At 51.5% G+C, this 21,808-nt stretch overlaps 2 protein-coding genes across 2 annotated transcripts in view; one reads left to right on the top strand and one right to left on the bottom strand.

Annotated features, from left to right (window-relative positions):
• Window positions 1-3,644: 3,644 nt before the first annotated feature.
• On the bottom strand, window positions 3,645-15,750 carry ATP1B4 (ATPase Na+/K+ transporting family member beta 4). Its single transcript, XM_067304256.1, has 9 exons — window positions 15,704-15,750; window positions 12,750-12,815; window positions 10,500-10,662; window positions 9,518-9,646; window positions 8,442-8,546; window positions 7,999-8,195; window positions 7,329-7,385; window positions 6,523-6,618; window positions 3,645-5,535 (listed from the first exon to the last, which is right to left on the bottom strand). The coding sequence occupies exons 2-9, from the start codon at window positions 12,810-12,812 to the stop codon at window positions 5,374-5,376; spliced, it is 972 nt and encodes a 323-aa protein (XP_067160357.1). The 5' UTR covers window positions 12,813-12,815; window positions 15,704-15,750; the 3' UTR covers window positions 3,645-5,373.
• The window catches only part of TMEM255A (transmembrane protein 255A), a 31,945-nt gene continuing 25,244 nt past the window's right edge, over window positions 15,108-21,808 (top strand). Inside the window, exons 1-2 of the mRNA XM_067304257.1 lie at window positions 15,108-15,187; window positions 19,513-19,655. Of these exons, the coding sequence (XP_067160358.1) occupies window positions 15,130-15,187; window positions 19,513-19,655 (201 nt within the window). The 5' untranslated portion in view covers window positions 15,108-15,129. The remainder of the gene's footprint in view (window positions 15,188-19,512; window positions 19,656-21,808) is intronic.

Genomic DNA, 21,808 nt, shown 5'->3' with positions numbered 1-21,808 from the left:
GCTGTTTTGGCTTGACATGTCTAATATATCTGTGGGTGGACTGCACATTAGAGGAAGGTGAAGGTTCATGTACAAACGAAGTGTTTTAGTAGTACAAATTACATGTGTAGTGCATATGTTTGAAGAAGTCAATCTCTGTATCAGTTCTTTGCTCTATACTGATTTCACTTCAGGTGTACTCTCATTGTATGCAATGCAGTGATATGTTTTAAAAACTGTAAACATCTGTTTGTTCCTTGCTTTACTTGGTTTCTAATGCTTGTTTTCCTTTACTAATTTATTCTCCCTTGCTTTTTTTGTTTTTCTTCTTTCTGCAGCTGAAGAATGCTTTGCTGATTCTGACCTCAACTTTCTTATTCCCATCGCAGTGGGCATGGCACTTGGCTTCCTTATCATTCTTGTCTTTATATCTTATATCATTGGAAGAAGAAAAAGTCGTACTGGCTATCAGTCTGTATAGTCTCTTAATTCCACCTCTACTGCCAACCTCCCTGTCTTCTTTTCCCAGACTCCCCGCTCTCCCCCCCTTTAAAAAGAAGAAAAATAAAAACAAATGAGTTCATAGTTTATTAAAAAAAGAAAAATAACAAAAAACACATCACAACAGAATAACATGCTGTGAGTCTGAAGGTGAATTGCAGAATTATTTGAAGCTACTGTATGATTGTGGAGAAAGTAAGTGTTTTGGGGACAACAGATTTGAGTAGAGCTGATGAGCTCAAGTGTGTCCACTTGAGAAATGTGATTATTTTGACTAAAGAACACATCTAAGAGACTTTATTTGCATTGCTAATCTTTTTATACAAAAATATTTCTAGCTGCATACAGCTTAACTCAGATAATGCTGAAGCTAAAACCATAATTAAAGGTATGAATGCTGCGTAGAAGAGGATTGCACATGCCATAGGAAAATGAATACCAAACTCTTACAGACTTCTAATTGGAAGTTGGTTTATGGCTGTTGTCTTTTTCATCATTTAGCAGCTTGTTCCTGTGAGTCTGTCTGAATTTCCTATTCCTTCTGAATGTAAAGGTAGTACCTGACCTCGCTAATGCATTAACATCACATGGGAAGAACATTTGATTCTTCTAGTAATGAGTATGTCTTAACATCAGTATGGAGAAGTTGACTGCTACCGTATGTGAAATTGCTTTGCACCAGCATGATGTCTTTAATGTCTATTCCGTAAGATAAGTCTTAGAGAACTTTCACTACTCAAAAGCCAACAGCCTGCTAAAAGAAATGTATCGTGTTATTTTGTTTGACTGTTTTTCCTTTTTGTTCTGAGTCCAATTGTGAAGTGAGGGAAGGGTGGAATTTCACTGGCTTTAGTGGGTCTCAGCTTTGATTCTGTACATATGAGAGAAACTACACCAGTGTTTCAGCGCTGGTCTATGGATACTGTGAGGCTCGAGTGTTTGGAGTAGTCTCAAAGATTGACTAAGAGCACAGACTGTTTAAAGAGATTCCTGCAGTTCCATTGGGAAGCTTTCATGGATTTACAAAGGGTCGCTGAAAAGCTGTGATCTGGGAATGCAAGCCAAGAGGTAAAAATAGTCCGTTTTGCTAGGATTAATCTGCCTTTAACATCCTAATCATGACTCTCTCAAACAACAGTGTTGAGAGTGTAAGAGCACAAAGTTTCTAGTATGAAAAATGCTGACCATAAAGCCGAAACTTGAAAAAAATAAGACATGACTTCCAAAGGAATAAGAGCATCTGACTTCTTGAAAGTTGCTTTCTTTATTATTGATATATACCTTTTGCAATCCTATGTTCCATATCTAAACTGAAGCAAGATAGAAACTAATTGTTTGTGGCTGAACTCTGCCTTGTTCCTGAATAGGTTCATGTTGGTAAGATGAAAGAAGCCTCTTGTTCTTTCCAGCTCTTTGATCCAGCTTGGCAAAAGCCTTTCACAACAAGTGAACCCTGTCTTCCATCTGTGCGATGGCGAGAGCTGCCAATTCCACAAACAGCTGGTGGTAGCAGGCAGTGGGAGGAGTGTTTCCTTTACAGCAGGTGTTTAGTAGAGCTACTTAATACTTAATCTCCCTGCGCATTGAGCCTGCATCTACACCATAGGGAGAGCACCTTCAGTAATTCACTTGCATAAAGGAGATGGTCAACAATGATGTTTAAATAATTCACATTAGCATTAAATTTGGGGAAGGGAGATTTCTAAAGAGTTAGCCTTGATGTTAGAGAAATACCTGTGCATTCAATTATTCTTTCCTCACTGTGTCCAAATCTAAGGTTTGCCAGGATCTGACATAACTGATTTTTTTATTGCAAAGGGGCTCTTGAACCAAGCCCTCTTATTTAGGGGGTGTAATTTAATGCTGCTGGGCTGGATTGTGTGTTTCACTTTTGGTTGTCTTGGCCTTTTGTGTTGTACCTTTGCTCTCACTGTATTTGATCTCCCTGCAAGAGAGCTGAATGGCAGATTATTTTGAGTCTGGCAATTTCTGAATCACAACTGTCTGTCAAAGCGTGTTGCTTCTGTGCTGCCAGCAGATGGATTCCATCCTTGGTTTCATGCTCAGGTTCCAGATCAAAGTGTCTTGCATCACTTTTGCTAGGTTATTTTAGTAAAGTGTGGCAATTTCCTAGATATATATATATATATATATATATATATATATATTTAAGTACTATTTTGGGCTTCAATAGAAGTCAAAAACTGAACCAGCACTTTAGGGTTGTAGCATGAAGAATGGTATATACAGTTCTCTGAATTTGCAAATGACTGTACAAATCTGCTGAAAGCAGAATATGTGTATGAAACAATAAAGTTAACTATGATGTTTATGAAGTTTTGCTTAGTGTAAGTAGACACGCATGCAGTTTCTCAAAGCTTTTCCAATGGGGCTGTCAGCGTGCCTCGTCTGGGCGTTGGTGTGGAAACTGAAACTTTTGCTTCTAAATTGCTCACGCGCTTACTTTCCAATTAGTTGATCTTTCTTTGCTCATCGGATCAAAGCATAGGTCTCGTACCTGCTAACGCACAGTACCAGCTGCTTCACGAATCCTTCTAAAAGGCAGCTGTGGAATAGATACAAATAAAGTTTTGTCCTGTTGTCAGCTGGGTAGCTGTTAATTTCATGGCCTGAAGCATGGACATTTGTGTCCTTTCAGAATCCTACAGAAATAAAAGCGTAGATCCTTGTTTTAAAAGAGCTAAAGCAACTGGCAGCCTGGGAAACATCTGTGGTTTTAACTTCTGATGTCAAAGAAGAGCTGCTACCACTGCAGTGTCTCCATGGCAAAAGCCAGTTTCTATTGATCAGAACGTGCCCTTTCGGATAAGTTGTGTCAACAGAATAATAATGTTGCCTTATCTCTGTTGGGAAAAATAGCTCATAAATATCCTCTGTTTCAGATTTTTAATATTTCTTAAAAAGCAGCTTTTGCCAGGCAATTGCTTTCTATACCTGCCATATAGTGAGGCTTACTATATTGAGCTTCTGCTCTCTTCAGCCCTAGAAAGTTAATCAAATGCTCAAAATTCAAGGATCGAATTACGTGCATCTTTGAAATCCAGCCCCTTAATGGCCAGCAAAGGGGACAAAAATTACCAATTATATCTGTTACACTAGTGTTTTAAGAATGAAAGCATACAGTTAGTTTTACTGTAGTCAGCTTTATTTTTAATACAAAAATGACTTCTTAGAGACTTTAATATAGATAAGGAAATGATGGCAGATTAAGTATCTGAGCTAGGATGTGGGACAAACACCATAAAGCTCTTGTTTAGTCAGTAAGCAATTTTACTAAATGTGCTTTCCAATGAATACTGTATCCTAAAGCATCCTGCTGTGTTCTCATAACTAATAACATATAGAGTATATTTCATTTGTGGCTCAAATATGAAGGTGTATGATCAAAAACAATCTCATTTTCTAAAGAATCAAAACTACTTTGAAGTGGCCATAGCTCAAGCGTCTAGAAATGGAGAATTTTACTGTAATAGGCGCTGAAATCACGACAGTGCTTTGCTCTTCTAGGGAACCTTCAAACAAAGGTAGCAAAGGATTTTATAGATACTGACAACAAATTAAGCCTTGTACCCCCTCTCTGAGGTAACACAACCCCACTGAGGGGATGGAGGAAGGGAGCAAAGTGGTGGCTTCCCCGGGGTGAATGAGGCAGTCCCCGTTCGAGCACAAGTCTCCTGGCTTTGTCCTGTGCTTCAGCCACATGCTTGACCTGCCCTGACAAGAATTCCTCTGTTGCCTGAAATGCTACCGACCTGGGTGTTTTTCACTGCTTCCGCTCCCTGGCCTGTCACTTACACCAGGGCAGGGGGAATATCTGTGTGGCACAAGGCTGAGGAATGGCCCGGGAGGGCCAGGCTGGTCGGACAGGAGGGAGAGATCGCCCGAGTGAATGTGCTTCACGGACCTTCTGGGCTGATAAACTGATGACCTACGCTAGGATCTGCACTGACCCCTTAACGATAAAATGATCAAGCATTTTCCTGCGGTTTCTGGAGCGTTATAACTGTGGCCTCTCTGCAATTGGGAAGACCAGGCCTAAAGTGCTTGGCGGGGCCTGACGAGTTCCCGAGCACTTCTGTGTCTGAGCAAGGGCAGGAGGAGCCTCCGGCCGGGGAACGGTGCCGGGGAGAGCACAGCTCCCTGCAGGCCTCCCCTGTCTGCCCGACTGGGGAGGATTCCTGGGGAGGAGAAACTTGCTCAAGTGAGGAGGAGGGAGGAACGCATTAATCCTCCCGGGTCAGAAGGGAACAGCTGGGAAGATGCTAAAGCAAATGTTTTTTTGCATGGTCTTTTCTCCAACACCCCACACGTACTGAACAAGCTGTGTGCAATGCTGCAGTCAAAGGTGCCCCTGGTGCTAAAGATCCTAGGAGGTTTTCTTGAGATTTGCCATTTTAATTTTTTAACTGTTGCAGGCATAATCCAGAATTTTTGCTGTTTATTTTTTAATGAAAATAGTATTAATAAATTACCATCTTGTCAGCTTTTGCCTAAGAAATGTACATGAGACTATGGTAAAGATTAAAATATAAAGCCAGGAAAAATGCATTCCGTAGGGGTCCCTTTTGAAATGACCTTATGAAAATAGTGTTCAGATACCAGGGGGGGTTTTAATTAAAACTGAAATGGTATAGCAGGTTCTCTGCCTAGGATATAACTTTTAATTTTTGCTAGTAAAAATTTACATCAGATCTTTAAAAATGTGGTTCCTTGCTCAATTACATCTCATTTGTTTCCTAAATATGAACAAAAATAAGTTAACAAAAATTTCCATGTGTCTGGTTTTCCTAACAGAAGAAATGCTGCCTTTTAGGCTTTAAAAAGGTAAAAGCCTCTGACTGACATAACCTAAGTGCGCAGTGTTTGCAGTGGCTACTTCCCAATGCTGAGGGTGAAGATGATTCGGCCCAGGAAGCGGTCGTTACTAACATCATTGATGATTCCTTCCCCTTTCAGCCTGCACTGAATAGGGACCAAATTATTCTTCTTCACATCCGTGAAGTGCATAGCCACCAGTGGGGAGGTATAGTTGACCTGAAAAGAAGGGAGATTTGTTAAGTATAATTTTTAGGGATCAGAAAAGCAGGCAGTGCTCTATCATGTTCAGTAAAAGCAGGAGTATCTGGTTCACAGTTCTCAGGCATCTGAGTGCATTGCCTTACTGCTGTCGGCATCGCTCCGGACGCTGAGGCCGAGCTGTTTTGTGTCCGTGCCCTGGAGTGACTGGGCTTGACTGGACTCAGACATTTGGGCTTGGCACTGGAACATGCCTCTTGGGTCATTTGCCAGGACAACTGCTACTGGATAACAAGAGTCACAAATACTTTTTGCCCATTTAAAAAGTTGAACTACAGCTTGTGATAAAAAAAATCCATGGTGTTCCTTCAGATCAGTGTCCAAAGGACAGGCAGACCTAGCGTTAGGGCGCTGCTATCTATCCTCAGCCTGCAGCAGCTGCTCTTGCAATAGGAGTCTAAGGGCTGCTGTCACGTCTTCTGTTTTGGCTTTTGCTGTGAATGCACATTACCTCCTACCACTGTACAAACCGGCTTAGACCAAACCAGCAAGGGCCAGTGTGTTCGGCACTGATGTTAGACAACTCTTTCAAGCCACCCGACCTGAAGTGCTTTGGTTTTATCTTTGAAAGCAGCCTCGTGCTTTTCTTCTTCTCTCACCTAACCATCAACTTCCCTAGCACCCCGGGAATGTGCTGGCGTTGAGACCTTCTCAGGGGAATCAGCAAACCAGTCTTAGTCTCCAGAAGATAAATGTAACTGTTCCTGCACTGGCGAGAGGCAAGCAGAGTCCCTGAGGAGTTCCCGCAGTTTGTCAGAGATGGAAATAGAGCCCTGGAAGCGTAACACCCCGCTGCCTGCTCACTCCTTGTTCCTGTGGCCTCCCCGCTGCCTGAATCTGCCCAAAGGGGCCAGAAAGCGCAGCTGTGCCCTGCGCAGTAACTCCTGCCCACCCCTCCCCAAGGAGACATAACGCAGAGCTGCTGCAACGTGACTTCCTACTTACGTGCGTGATCTTGCCATAGTAGGGATAGTACATGAGATCGAACGTCCCATTTCCAGGATAGAAGTCCACTGATCTAAGATCACTCTCATTGCCTTTCTGTGATAAAAGAAAAAATATATATATATATGTATATATTCACACACAGCATATGGGACACAATATATCTTCCTTTGGGGTAACAGGAAGGAGCTTTAATACCGGCATCCCTTGCCAGCCCGCAGCACAGCTGAGCTGCTGCTGCCTCTTTGCACACAGGGTTTGCTATGAGAACCAGCTGCTGCTGGAATGAGTCAAAAAATAACCGTGCTATGACAGTGCAGTCCAGCCTTACAGAACTTGCTGCCCATAAATCTGCCTCCACGCTAAACAGCTTCTCTATTGCTGTCTAAGGGCACGATGCAGCCGCAGCCCCAGGCAACCGGAGTCTTTCCTTGACCCCATCGCAGCGCTGCTGGGTGCTCCCCAGGGCAAAGAGGGTCTTGCCGGGTGGGTGCAGGTGGATGTGAGCAGCTCCTGCCCCAGGGCCCTCCTGCCCCAGGGCCCAGCTCCAGGGGCTTCAGCTGCAAGGCCAGCTCCCACCGCCTGCATCTGCTGGGCAGCGCTCGAGGGCCAGGGCCTCGGCGGAAAGGGGAGGCGCGTGGCCTCCTTCGCTGTCTCAGCAGAGCAGCTCTCACTGGGGCCTGGGGGCGTTCGTAGCGCTGGGGCTCATAGGTGCCCTGGGCTGAAACGAGGCCAAATGCCAGGGGGTTCGTCAGAAGGAGGGATCTGACTTTTTCTACGCTCCCAAACAGGAAGGAAAGCAGTACCTGCACTTGACAGTCCACGCTGACCGGGACCCCAGCACCTGGTCGGTAGCCGATGATCTGCAAAACACAGGACATGGATGCCCACTCCAAAGGCAAAGCTGGGCTTGGGGCGCCACGCGTGTGCTGCCTCCCTTCTGCGGGACTTGCGCTGCGGTGCACGCTGGTCCCGCTGCTCAAGTGAAAGTTTGTGCTCCGGGCAAGGGGGCTGCCGCCGGGCCCCCCGCAACGCGCCCATGCCTGAGGACGGCACGGGAGCCTCCGCGGAGGGCAGAGCACAGGCTCCCCTGGAGAACCACGGCCAAGACCAGCCGCTTCCCCAAAATCCCCCTTACATTTGTTTTGCCAGCAGCATGCACTGAGCTGCCAGGATATTAGAATACTTCAAATAATTTCTGTTCTATAAATGTAGCTGTTATAAAGAGACTGGAGTCGAGGATGTAGCCTCCGAGCTCAGTTCCTCTCAGAGAGGAGGCTGGCACAGGACCTGCCAAGTGCTCAGGCCTTTATCAAATCAAACCGAGCAAGTATCGTAAACATTTATTGTTTCTATTTTCTAGCAGATACTAGCCAGCAGATTTTGAACCTATAGTTCCCCTTCCCTGGGTCTGCGAATTGGAAGAGTGTCAATGCATGGTCCTTAATCTATTAAGATGCCTGGATTTTTCCGTACCCGGTTCATCTTTAGCAGGACGCAGGGCTGGCCTTTCGAGTAGCCAAATGTCGGATCCCCAATTCCAGAGCAGTTCTGCAACAGGGAGCGCTTGAACTGGCAGGCCTTCTTCTCCTCACTCTCGTGGCCCCCCTGGATGAAGTATCGCCCCGCCACGCACTTGATATTCTTTTCTTCTTGAACTTTGTCATCATAAGCTGATGGGAACCAAGAGTGTTAGTGTTTCTGGGGACTTGCACGGATCTGTGCTCTCAGAGGACGCCGTGGCATCAAGAAAGTTGGAAACTCCCATCTCAACGGCACCGCAGAGCAGGAGCTCCCGGGATTGCCCTGCCAGCCGCTCTCCCTGCCAGCGCCAACCCGCGCGGCCGGAGGCTCCTGGCAGGGTGCACACGGGAACACACCGCCCTGCCGGGCACCTCCGCCGCTCCTCGGCAGCTCACCTTCCAGGAAGCGGTGCAGGCTGTCCACGTACGGCTGCCACGTGCTGCGCCGCGACACGTTGAAAGCAATGGTGAACCCGTGCAGGTACGGTCTGATCATTACTCCTGTGAAACGAGACGGTCAGGGCGCTGGGGGCTTGCCGTGGCTCAGGGGCGCGCGCGGAAGGGGCTGCTTGCTGAAGGGGAAGAGCAGCACGGGGGAGCCGCGGGGACCTCCCTGTCCACCGCGGCCGGCGCCGAGCAGGCAGCGGGGAGAGGCAAAGCGCGAGGAACGCTGCTTTTGTGACTACGAAAGGAGCCCTTGAATGCTGTCTCACCACCGCCTTCCCAAATAGCAACAGATAAAGCTACTCTGGTTTGCATTTTCTTTTGAAGATATAAGGTTCGAAGGGGCAGCAGTCAAAATGAAAGCCCATAACCTCTGAAGAGCCTAAACTTGTCCCTTTACATTGAGGATACTTAGAAGGAATAATTAGAATAATACCTAGAATGAATGCTTCATGTTGGCCTATTTGAAGTGCCTGATCTGCTCAGAGGACCTTTCAGCTGAGGACCTGTAGCACTGCAATTGTACCAGCGCAAGCGGTAACACCCAGGGCACTGACCGCTGGCTGACCGCACGAGCGTAGGGCCACAGAGGGGTTTTGCAGGGTTTTGTCCAAGGCCCGTGCACGCTGCGCAGGCAGCGCTTTGCCGAGCCAGGCTTTGAGACCGGCCAGCAGAGCAGATGGGGACAGGCAGAAACCTGCATGGCTCCGCGGCCTGGGTTTACAGCAGCTGAGATCTGCCGCACAGTCTGTGTTTCAGACGGTAACCCTAGGCATGTCTTTCATCTGTTTTTTTTCTTTTCAAAACAAATTTTACTCTTTAAAAACTTGCCTTAACTCTTTCTCCACTTGCAAAGAAGTGGAAACAGAAATAAACCGATGCTCTTCACCGGGTCTGCACACCTCGCCTCAGCTTTCCTCTCACCGCTACGACCGTTTCCACGCTCCCGCCACGCTCCCGCCGGACGGGGCAGAGCGGGAGGCACGGCAGAGGCAGGGGCGCCTGGCGGGTCCGGCCGCGGCACCCACCTGGCGGGGCAACTCGGTCCCGGTAGGTGGGCGTGTAGGGGCTCAGGGTGAGCAGCATCACGTACATGCAGAAGGCGAACATCCCCGCCAGGCACGTGTAGAGAACGAAGTAGAACAGCAGGATCAGGCCTGCAAAAGAGGCGGGCACGTTGCGGCCAGCGCGGCCCCGGCTGGACGGCTCGCGAGGCCGCCGGGCCGTGGGCTACGTCACCAGCCCCATGTCCGGGAACGGTGTTTATTTTTCCTCTGGACCCGCCTGACGGCCGAGGTGGTCTCCAGAGAGCGCGGCCCGTGACTGAAAGCCAGCGGCCTCGCCGGCGAAGCAGAGCCCTAACGCAAACATTTCCCAGGAGAAAGGCGGCGGCGGCGGGAGCCCTGAGAACGCAGCTGCACACGGGGCTCCCCGGGGCGGCGGCGCTGGGAACCGCGCGGGGCCACCGCAGCCTGTCCCGTCCCGTCCCCTCCGCGCCCCGCGGCACGGCCACGGCCACGGGCCCCTCCTCAGCACCGGCAGAGCCTGCCGAGCGCCTTGGCCCGCTTTGAAGGCCGCCGCCACCACCCTGCGCTTCGCTGCGGGCCGCGTTCTCACCGGCTCGGCATGTCCAAGGAGAGAGTGGCAGAGCCCGGCTCCCTCCGGCTGGGAACGGCCTGCGTGACGGGACGGCGCACACGAGCTTCAGCCCCAGGCTCGAGCCCTCCCGGACCATCACAGACACCCTCGCCGCTGGGCAAGCGCTTCCTCCCGCTCCGCTTGCAACCGGGCAACTTTACGCGAGGACAACTCCCCCAGTCGTCCAACTTTGCCTACGTGTCGTTGCGTGTTCATCTACTGGTTCTTTACTGCACCGGTTGGAAACATGCACCTCGAAAATTTGCAATGGGAGCGATGGGTCCAGTCGCGTGCGGATGCTCGCGGGCCAGCGCGTCCGTCGTGGGAAAGAAAGGGCAGCAGTGCCCGAGGGGGTCGCCGCGAGGCACCTACCCCAGCTGGCGGCTGTCCTGCCCAGGCAGGTCCTCTCCTCCCGGTTCCACAGGAACAGCTTCAGCTCCCCCGCCAGCTCCCTCCACGTCTTGCTCCCCATCGCCGCCTTGGTCTCTTCCTCCCCGCTGTCGGGATCCTCTGCTTTCTCTTCATGCCTGTTTTCCTGGAATGGTTACAGAACACAACCCCCACGCGCAAGCTGGGCGTCTCATTGGCCAAAAATAAATGCAAAAGCACTTAATAGCTGGAGATGTTTCAAATTTCCATTTTCCCATCGTCACTCTTGAGTTAGAGAGAGGCAGTTTTTGGCCGTGCTGACTTGTGATCCCTCAGATCCCACTGGTCATTTTTCCATGGTGCACACATCGCTGCAGTCACACCGGGCGCTGCCTCCTCCTCCCGGCATGTACAGAAACTCTTCACTTTTAACCTGCGTGAACATGGCTAGAAGAAAACCTGCAAGCTGGAGAGTCCTGTCTGCTCCCACACTTCTACAATGTCTCTCAGCTCAAGTGCACCATTTTCTGTGCCACAGTAGGTGACACCAGGTGTCACTATTTAAGGAGTCGTCCAAGTTAATTTTCTTGGCATGTGAGCAAGTGTTTAGTCTTTGGAGAAATGCCTGTGTTGTTATTTTTTAATTACATCAAGTCCAGGGAAAGGCATATCGCCAGGCAGCGAGGGAGTCTGCTTTTGGCCTTGGCCCCCACAGTGAAAACGGGTTTGAACGGAGGCCACAAACACAAAATCCTCAGTGCCTGGGTCCTGGCCAAGAGTCACTGGAGACGAGGTATGGCAGCTGTCCCTCAGAAAGCCCCGGAGCCTGGGAAAGCCCTGTGCCTCTCACCAGGGGCCAGGACGCGGGGGGGCAAGACGTGCGCCCTCGCCAGGGCAGAGCCCCGCGCGCGCCCGGAGCAGGCATGCGGGCACCCACGCTCTCTCCCTCCAGGCCTGGCCTGGACCGGAGCAAAGCCGGGCTTAGTCTCCAGGCCAGACTGCAGGGGAGTTAGGGCTGAGTTATCGCAAGGGCTGAGAAGCTACAAAACCCGGACACCTCGCTCCGCCGCAGCCCGCGCAGGACACGGGCGCCCACCTGCAGCCCGCCTGCTTGTTTGAGGGCACACGGGGCAAAACGTGACGGAGCAGCGGGAGGCAAAAGTCGAGGGAGCCGAAACCAGAAGGATGATTTCCCAGGGCTCTCCCCAAATGAACCCATCAATTCAGACAGCGCTCCAGTGGGGACCGGACCCTCTCGCTGGCAGCCCGAGGCGCAGATCCCACGCGCTCCGGTGCCGACAGAGAGCAGCAGCGCTGCACATTGCCGGGGGTGGGGTGCTGGATCTGGCACAGCTGGGGATAAGGCCCTGAGAACCGGATCGGGGTCTTCGTCCCCCCCCCAAAGCGAAGGCTCTCACTGGGGCCCCGGCAGGGTCTCTCCCGCGGGCGCTCGGGCTGGGAGAGGCGCTGCGCGCTGGGGGCCGGGCAGCCGGCTGTCTGCGGGCACCTGTTGGCGCTGGCAGTCACAAATGACATATTTATCCCCCGTGGCTTTGGGACTGCCCAGGCGACTCCAAGAAGCGGCAACAGCTTTGCAGAAAGTCTGATTTAAAGGTACCTCTGAGCCAAGGGGGTTTTATGCTACGCTCAGATGCACAAAGACCTCCAAACAGTGAGAAATGGGGGGAGACTATGGCTCCCAAAGCCTAAAGCAATCCTTCCGTCCCAAATCCGCGCCCTGGAGCACCAAGGCCGGGCCAGAGCTGGCAGAACCCGGCAGCACCCCGCTGACCTCCCAACGGGCAGCAGCCAGCGGCCCGGCCGAGCCCGCAGACACACCGCGGAGATGGGTTAAGGGCAAGGACGGAGGGTGGCGCAGGTCCTGGGACGGCCGTAAGGACCTTCCAGAAAGCCTTTCGAAAGGTCAGATCGGCCGGATCCGGACCGCAAGCCCCTCCGGGTGCCTTATCCCTAGAGAAGAGACCAGAGGTGGTGTCAGCGCAGCCTGCCGCACTGCAGCTGGCACGGAGGAGCGCGCAGGGAGCGCAGCCGCCGCCGAGCTCGCTCGCCGCTGCGCCCGACCCGTCTGCCCTCCTGCGCCGGGCAAAGGCGCTCCCGACGCACGGAAAGCGCCTGCACTTGGCGTGAGGGACCGAGCAGCACGTCCTGAAGCAGGGTCGCTATATTTATCAGGCGTGAAGGGAGACACCCGGCAGCATGTGCGGGGCGGCCAGCGGCCCCCGAAAGACTTACCGGTGCCTGGTGGGGGCTCCCGCGCTGGCTCTCTGCTCCGCGGCGGGGGGCATTCGAAGCCATGCCCTGGTGTGAGATGCAGAGAAACGTGACTGTTAGCGCCGCGGGAGCCAGGGCCGAGCGGCGCCACCGTGTCCCCAGCGGGTGGCGGGATGGCGCGCGGAGCCCGCACCCCGTGGCCCACTCATCCCGCTGCGGTGCAGCAAACGCGGTCACCCAGAGACCTGTGCTTGTCCGCTGCGGCGGGACCGGCTGCAACACACCGCTTCTCCTCCCCGGCCCAGAAGACTTCAGCGTCGAGGAGCGGGTCAAAAAATAACCCGCTTTCATCGGATCGGCGAGCTTGGCGCAACAGGATCCTGCGCCGGGTGCAAGGTCCCGCCACCTGGTGCCCTTTACAGCGTGCTCGCGGCGCAGCGCGGCATGCAGCACGGTGCCGCGCGGCACGGCCGCCCCGCGAAGGCCCGGGAGCGCCCTACATGGGGACCTCCGGGCTCGCGCCCGCCGCGCCTGGGCGCCCGTTAATAAACATTAGCGAATCGCTGGGGCCTTCGCTGGCCGCCCGCGCGGGTCAAGATGTGCTTGTCAGTCACGGCGGGCCCCGCTCCCGCGCTCGCAAAATCTCTCCTGCCGGGAAGGGGTCGCGCGAGGGGCAGGTCTATATTTGTCGCTCTGAGCCGGGACAGCGGCGGTAGCGAGCGGCGCAGCGGGCAGGCGAGGGGCTTGGCTGGGCCCAGCTCCGGCGCCGCGGTGCCAGGGACAGGGCCGCCGGCAGAAGGGGGTCGGGGGCACCCGCGCCGCGGGGGACAGGGCAGGCGCCGGCCCCGCTGCCTGGCGGGGTGCGACGGCGAGCAAGGGCTTCCTCTAGTTCATCCCAGGCAAATAACTGGGTTTCTCTGGAGGCTGAGCGCTCTTCAGCATTAATTGATCTGGGCATTTGTAACCTGCCTCTTGCAACTTTTTTCAGCGTATGCTTTCTCTTTTTTCCCAGGAGAAGCTGGTAATTAGCTCTTACCCCATAAAAGTGTGGGGGTTTTTTGAAGCCGAGATAGGATTAGTTTCTTTTGCCTTGATGAAATATGCTTTGGCTTGAAATAATTGCATGATTTGCACTTAGCACCTCCCGTACCAGGGCATTACGGTGATTTACAAGCAATCTTGAAGCCTGCTGGGAAAATGCTTTTATCCCCATTTTACAGCCGCCACACGAGGAACAGAGAGGTTAGGGGCCTGCCGCGGCCAGCGGACGCTCCCGCAGCCGTGATGCGAGGAGCCCGCCTGGGAGCGGCTCCTCCACAGGTCGGAGTCGGTGAGCGGGATGGGCACGTCGGGTCCGGCAGGCACCAGGAGGGCCAGAAAGGTCCCGTCGTCACCGCCCTGGGCCCGGATCAGTGACGTTCATGGCCCGGAGGAGGCTGGCAGGGGCGGCGGGGCAGACCGGCACCGGGGAGCTGGCCTTTGCCGGCCTTGAGCCTCCTGCAGGCGGGCCAGGACTTCGATCCCTCGCGCACACACGCATGCGGCTCTGGGGCAGAATCGCTCCCCCGATTTCCAGCTTACTTGCACCGCCTGTGCTTGCTAATCCCGGTTTGGGCACGGCTGGAGGAGAGGAGCGGTAGCGTTGCAGGGAAAGGTCCCTGTCCGCGAGCTCCTTCCCCGTCTCTCGCTGATGTCTGGCCGCGCTCCCACTCCGCGGTGCGGGCGACACGTGGGGGACGGGAAAAAGGGCCTCGCTCCCTCCGGGTGAGACCACCCCTCGCGCCAGGCGCGCAACCGTGCAGCGCGACGCGACGTCCCCCCGCAAGCCGCCGGGGCTGCGGTGCAGCGCCTTCCCGTGGCGGCCGCGGCCCGGCTCCTCGCAGCTGCGTTTCCTGGCTCTGCGGAGGTTCTCAATGCGTTTTGTACCGCAGCCTGCGGCGCCCCCGCCGCCCCGCGCACCGGCCTCGGCGGCTCCGGGCGGCCCGGCCTCGGCGCCGGCAGCGACGTGCAGCGCTGACACCTCCCGCGAGGGGGCGAAATGTCTTTAAACACTTTTTTTTGTCGGTTTTTTTCCCGTCCTCTAATAAATTCGGGTCACGGTTAGGTGTCGCGGCAGCACGAGGCGGCCCCGCCTGCGCCGCCCGCCCGCTGCGACCGCGACTCCCCGGCCGGGCGCCGCCGGCCCCGCAGCGCCGGGCCGAGGCGCCGCCGCCACCCCGGGGCAGCGGGCAGCGCCCCCCGGCGGGGCCGCCGCGCCCCTCGCGGAGCCGCCCGCAGGGGCGGGCCGCCATCGCCGCCGCCGCCGCCTCAGCGCCCGCCCGCCGCGCGCAGGCGCCGCCGCCGCCGCCGCGCCGCCGGCCTGTCCGTGTCCCGGCGGGAGCGGGAGCGGGACGCCGGCGCCATGCGGCAGGCCCTGACTCAGCAGCGCCCGGGCGGCATCGCCCTGCCCGACTCCGTGGGTAAGGCGGGGCAGGGGCGCGGGCGCGGGCGCGGCGGGGAGGGCAGGGGCGCCGGGGCCGGGGGCGGCGCGGCCATTTTGGGTGGGCGCCTCCCGCTGCCCGGGCCCCGGGGAGCCGCCCGGCCCGGGGCTGCGGCGGGGCGGCCGCGGCGGTGGCGGCCGCGGGCTGCGCCTTCTCGGCCCGGCGCCGTCCGAGCGGAGCGCGCGGAAGCGGCCGCGGGTGGCGGCGCCTCCGTCCGGCGCCCGCGGGTCCCCCCTGCTGCGCGGCCGCGGGGCGGCACCGCGCCGCCTGCGCGGGTTTGCGCGCTGCCGCCGCGCTCCTGCGCGGGGCCGGGGCCGGAGCTCGGGCCGGGCGCGGCGCCTCCCCGCCGCCGCGCTCGCTGCGCCCGCCCAGCTCGGGGGGGCCGCGCCGCTGCCCCCGTTTCCCGCCCGAGCAGCCGGCCCGGCCCGGCCCGGCCCGGCCGGAGCCTCCGCTGGGTCCCGGCCGCGCGGCTTCGCTCCCAGCCCGCGCACAGACCCTTTTAGCGGAGAAGTGGCGCAGGAGCGAGACGGGCCGGGAAGGAGCCCTGGAAGTGCCCGGCGGGGTGGAAGCTGAAGCTGGGCTGCTCGTGGCTCCTTTCTCCGAAGGACGCGATGGAGAAGCCTGCGCGGTGTGTCTGCCTTCGGGTCCTCTTTTCTTCTGCTAATCGGAATGAAACTGATTTAAATCTGGGGCAGGGCAAAGGAATCTGTTACCTCAAACGTTTAAAGTAACCTGGAAAAAACCTGCTACAACCTTGTTTTTAGAGTGGGGTTATATATGGCAGCTATATTAAGAGGCTTAAAATAAAAATGATCTTTTAGAAGTCCATATGCAGTTCATTTTAGTAAAAGAAACAGCCTGATTAAACATAGCACTACTTTCTTTAAGTCTTCCCCACGAGATTAAACGCAGCCTTTCAGCACACCTTGTGCACTCATTTTGAGGTAAGCCCTGCAAGTTTTCGAGATATCTGGTTTGGATAAATCACAAAAAAAAAAAGCTGTTACTATCTCTTAAAAGCGGAGATAGCAAAAGCTACGTGGTCTTGAGAGCATCACTCTGCTTTTCTTCTGCGTATAAAGCTGTACCAGATGCAAAACCAAAGAGGAAAGCTACAGAGTTAATGGGGAATGCTTTGGCAAAAATTCATGTGGAGATAGATGACTTTTGAGGGTAGCTCTTTAGTCTGTTATTCAAAGCAGCTATGAGTGCATGTACTGAGTAAAAGTAAATGTACACTGAAACAGCTGCAGCTCCCTTACAGGAGTACAAACACCACTTTCCCAATATACACATAATAAAAAGCATGCTTTCCGAGAAAGCAATGATGGAGTTAGTGTCTCGATTCAGAGATGAAGTGGAGATAATCACATTTCACGTTAATTGTTTTGATTTGTTCAGACCTGCAATGAAAACACTTTTTAATACTCTTTATAAAATTTAAAAAAAAAGCTCTCATAAATTTTCTATTTTGAGACCTTTTATTTCACTTCTTAATTGTATGTTCATGTGTATCAGTTGTGAGCTAGGAAATAATGTAGAAATTAAGATGTGGAAAACATGATTGTTCTGAAGCAAGTACAGAATATCTGAATAGCGTTTCAAGCTTCTTATTTTGAAGCGTTTTCCTGCAGAAATGTTGTTACAAAATTTACACTTTACTAAATCTGATTCTGAGGAAAAACAGCATTTTTTTGCATTTTTTCATTGCAGTTTTTTGAAGCATCTGTAATGGAAAATGCAAAAATATCGGTTTGTATGTGTGAACTCCGTGCTCGTGTAGACTGTACAGTCATTCAAACTTGGTCTGCAGGGTTATTTTACATAGCGCACAAACATCTGCACACCCACACAGCCTAACTGTAAAGAATTCAAGCTGTGTAAGGAACATAGGGCTGCTTTTATTTACCCTCTGCTCATTTTCCAGCCAAACTACTCCAGTAATCACAATTTAGGTAATCCGTCACATGTGTAAGCAAGACTTGCTCTTTCTTTCTTTGCTTTTAAAACTAATCTGTGTAAGAAGTGGCAACTTTTTTCCCCAGTTTCTTGAATTTTGCTCAGCTAAACCTTAAGTTCTAATGCTTTGGCACTTAAGACATTTATGTGACACTTGCATTTAAATGATTATATTTGAACTGGAGCATTGCACAAACTGTATTTTAGTGTTCAGGAAGTAATACATACAGAATGGTCTGTTGTTTTGATGGATTTTAAGTACTTTAAAAGTCTATATTATTAACTTATTTGGCAGATTTAGCAGAATAAAAAGATTAATCCCAAATGCAACCTTAAGTATCATTAAATAATTGGGTACATTCATTTGTTCGTAAAACAAAAAATGACATGAAGAACTAATGATGCAAGATATGGCCTGGATTTTAAGGGTACTCTAGCAGTTGTTCGAAATAACTTTTTTATTTGGAATTAATAACTCTCTAGTTACTGATTACAGGTAAGAACTGACTAACCAGTTGCAGGCTCTCAGCCCTTAGGTCTTGTGGTGTCCTAGAACTGGATTACAGCTGTGCTCAGGAACACAAGCAAAAGGTTTATAGGTGGAGAACCTTCCTTCCAAAGACACTGGTCAGTCAAAAAGGATGTTACTTCTATCTACAAACCTTCTCTTGCCTTTTATCTCCTCGTGTTGGGTTGTTGGGGTTCTAAGCCTGTTTAGGACCTGCCTGTGTTTCCGAACTCTTCCACTTTGTGCAAGTCGAATGACCCAGCCTCATGCTGATGGCAGCTGTGCCAGCCTGGGTCATCTCCGGCATGGCGAGGGAGCGCTCCTGCGAGCAGCACGGCTGGCGGACCGGAGCAGGGCGGCAGCGGGAAGCGTTTGTGCTCTGTCCTGGGAGAGCTGCCCCTGTAGAGGAAGGGAAAGCATTTGCACCATGTGTGTCCATGTGCCTGTGTCAGTGTAGCTATTACAGTGAAAACAAAAGATCTCTCCATAGCTTTACTGCAAATGTATGCAGACCCTAAAGAAAGGCCTGTGAGCACCTGGGATGTACGTCTTCAGGACAGAAAGTTGCCTAGTAGGGCCTGACACACGCCTCTTTTGGAGAAATTTGGAGAAGGAGGTTATCTTTGACTTGGCCTGATCTTTCATGTTCACCCTGCAAAGTTAGCAGTTCCTGTGTGCTGATGTTTTATCTCACCACGTATAGACTGTCAGCCCTTGAGAGCCTCAAATGGGGGTTCCCAAACACAGTTTGCTTTAGGGAATGTGCTAAACAGCAGTGGAAGCAGCTCCTCGCTGTTGGGCCACAGCTGTGCGCTGCTTTGAAATAGCCTCGTAGTGTGCACACCGCCTGGGAGCTTCCAGGCTGGGAAACGCCTTTGCTGTTCGGGTGCTTTGGAGAACCACGGGCTGCGGGGCTGGGACTGGGAATAGCCCCGGCAGCTCACAGGGAGCACACAGCCCCTGAAGTGGCGGGGGGCCGCTCCAGTCCGTTATCCTACCAGCTGCACTTGCTTGTGTTCGACTGTGTTTACATAATGTATGAAATGAAATCAAAAGGATTGTTTCACAAAGTGGTTTAAAGATTGCAAAACACGCACTGAACAAACACCCCTAAAGATATTGCTAAGTGTAACATCACAGCCAGCTTCCCTTCTGGGCTGATGGAATTGCTACTTTGTATTTATGCTCATTTGGGAGATCTATAAATATATAAAAGAGGAAAAAAAAAAAAAAAGCCAGAATCAGGCAGCTGTATATCAGCTTCACTAATCCACAAATTCATTATTCAAACAGTGTCTAAAAATACTTGGTCCTTGCTGTAAGTAGAGGTTGATACCAGAGGAGGAGGAGGAGAAGTGATTGTTAGTGGTGGTGTCTTATTTACACAGAAAACTGTGGATGCCTTATGATACAGTTACAGCCAAGATTTCTCCCTCAGAACAAGTTGTGTGTAGTGTGGCTGTTCAGCTTGATGTAAGCAGACAGATCAGAAAAGTAGTAAGTGCCTAGGTAATATTTCTTATTGGCTTAATTGTCCCAGACAGGAGGAGACTGGGAGGCTCCTTTGTAACCAAATGAGCTTTGCAAATTTACAGTTCCTGTGGCTCTCTTCTTCCGTATCAGAGCAATGATGAATAAATTTGAATTCAGATGCCCTAACAGTGGTTGATATAGTGTATAAGTGAAGGTGAGAAGTGACAGCCAAACACAAAAATGTTCTCAAATTACAAGAAAGGAAATTCAGCATCATGTGGTTGGCGGTGGGAGAAGAATTTTGCGATACTGTGACTGACCCCAGATGGAATTAGCAAATTCTGTTGTGTATGTGTGTTTTTAGGGTCGTTCAATAGAAGAAAGAGAAATTCCCTCTACGTAACTGTGACTCTCCTCATTGTGTCAGTATTAATTCTAACGGTGGGCCTAGCTGCTACAACAAGAACCCAAAATGTGACTGTTGGAGGTTATTACCCAGGGGTTATTGTAAGTATAGAACTCCTAGGTAGGTCTAGAAAACTTATTGCCTACAAAGTCCCTTGTAATGCTGCAAATGTTATAAAGGGTGATCGTGTCCTGAATATTAACATCTGCTCAGCTACTTCATTGCCATTTGATTTATTTGATTTATTATTATTTTGCACCTGCTGCTCATTCCCATGCAAAAATCCCATTCAGTCAAGTGGCAGTTTCCTCTGAGCTTGGGTCATGCTAGCAGGGAGACAGATAAATTGGTTTTATGTCAGCCAAAATGACCTTAGAACTTCTGTTTTCACAAATCAGACTAAGCCTAGAAGTAAGGAGAAGAAAGACCATAGATGCCAAGAACAGTTGGGAACCCAAGGTCTTGAAATACAGCCCATATGAATTCATGTTCACAAAGTTTACTTACAGAAGTATTTAATGATTTGGGGTCTCTGAAGAGGACCACATTAATAAAAGCTTTGGCAACTTGCTGGAGGAGACTGCATATCAAAGCTGCTGGCACATCAATTTTTATTAACAAGTGAAAATGGGAAAGGAAGATCTTGTAGCTTCAAATGACTTAATTTAGAGAAGACAACTGGTGCCCAGCCTTCCTACCATTGGACATACAACCTTCTGCAGAAGCACTTGGAGAAAGTACATCATGTGTTTCCCCCAGCCCAGAACCAGCCCTTCTGCATATGCACACTGCTGTGCTTCTGCATTAGCAGACATCTAACACAAGCGGGAACACAAGTCCTGGTCTGAGGAGTCCTCAGAAGGGACCACAACAAGGACTGAGCTGCAGGCCAGATTAGCTGTCTTAGCAGGCTGGATGTAACTGCAGCCTGCAGGATTAGAGGCTCCTATTGTAACAACCATGGAGTATTGTGCATTTAGGTTTGAAGCCTGGAAGTTGGAGGTTTAAAGCCAGTCCAGATCACTAGATGGAAGGTTTTCCTGTCTAACAGTTGTCCGATTTGTTTACCATGGATTGCTGATCTCAAGGAGGTTTATAATTGTCTGTGGATAAGCTCTTCTATTACTGAAGACAGGCCCTTTACAGCCATTAGTTTGGAAACATCGTTATGGACTGTTTCATCTGTGGCCAGAGGATTGCTTTTCCGGCTTGTTGCAGTAGCTCCTGCATTTAGGCTTTTTTTTTTTTTTTTTTTTTTTTTTAAGAGAAATATAGAAGGAAGGTGTTGAGAAGGGTGACAAGCTGTCTTCAAACTCTCAGTACTTACCCTATGCCTCATCAACCTGGGTTGAACCTCGTGCTTCAGAGCAGATCCCACAGACTGATGCAGATGGGTAGAGCCTGTTGTTCACATCCTCTTGACATCTCCATAGCTATTTATACTCTGAGAACGTCAGCATCGCTTGCGGTTTTGTAAGACGCAGAATTGGCTCAAGGAATTCATGAATTTGTGGACTCAGGAACGGTGTTGATTTACTTGCTTTGTTCAGAGGCAGCTTGACTATTTGCGATTGTAGGCTTGTCACCAAATTACTTCTCTCAATTAGTTTGTTAGTCTGCTGGATGGAAATCTGTGGTGATCTCACCTGCCTCCCTGCACAGGAAAACATTTCAGTCTGCTGCTGGATGCTTCAGCAGGTACTTAAAATAGCTGGTGTTTCATAACAAGCTGGGATTTCTCCCTTTGCTGGGGAAAAAGAGCCTGCTGTGAGGCATGAGGCCTGAGCTGTGCCTGAACAGGTGACTTCCACAGCCCCAAAGAAGCGACTCTGTGCAGGTATTGTCACCCAAAAGTTTGCATGAACGTCAGGCCACCAGTGATTTCTTTGCACCATTAGTGGTGTTACTGTTAGCACGCCACATTGGTAAGGAAAAGATAGCGCCAGAAGTCTCTTCATATGCTGGGTGATTTCTCCTTGTGTGGATTAGGATAGTCTTGTAGAATTCCAGTTGTTCCTGTAGGAGGGAGTTGTACTCCTGCTCTCCCATTCTGCATGTTAGTTTCTGTAGGATGGTGTAAAACTCTACCTAGTTCACGTTCTCCAGAGGGAATATTATTTTCATGTAATTCTCTAGGAGGTTCAGAAATTCCCCTGAAGCCACACCAGTATTACCCAGTAAGAGAGCTGCTCAGCCCTTCATGTAGCTTAGTGCCTCTCAGCGAAGGGTCTCAAAGTGTTCTGAGTAATCAAAG

Source organism: Apteryx mantelli, chromosome 13, assembly GCF_036417845.1.
Source record: "Apteryx mantelli isolate bAptMan1 chromosome 13, bAptMan1.hap1, whole genome shotgun sequence".
In the NCBI taxonomy this organism is placed as follows: domain Eukaryota; kingdom Metazoa; phylum Chordata; class Aves; order Apterygiformes; family Apterygidae; genus Apteryx; species Apteryx mantelli.
The sequence above is the reverse complement of the archived record's forward strand: the minus strand, read 5'-3'. Positions and strand labels throughout refer to the sequence as shown.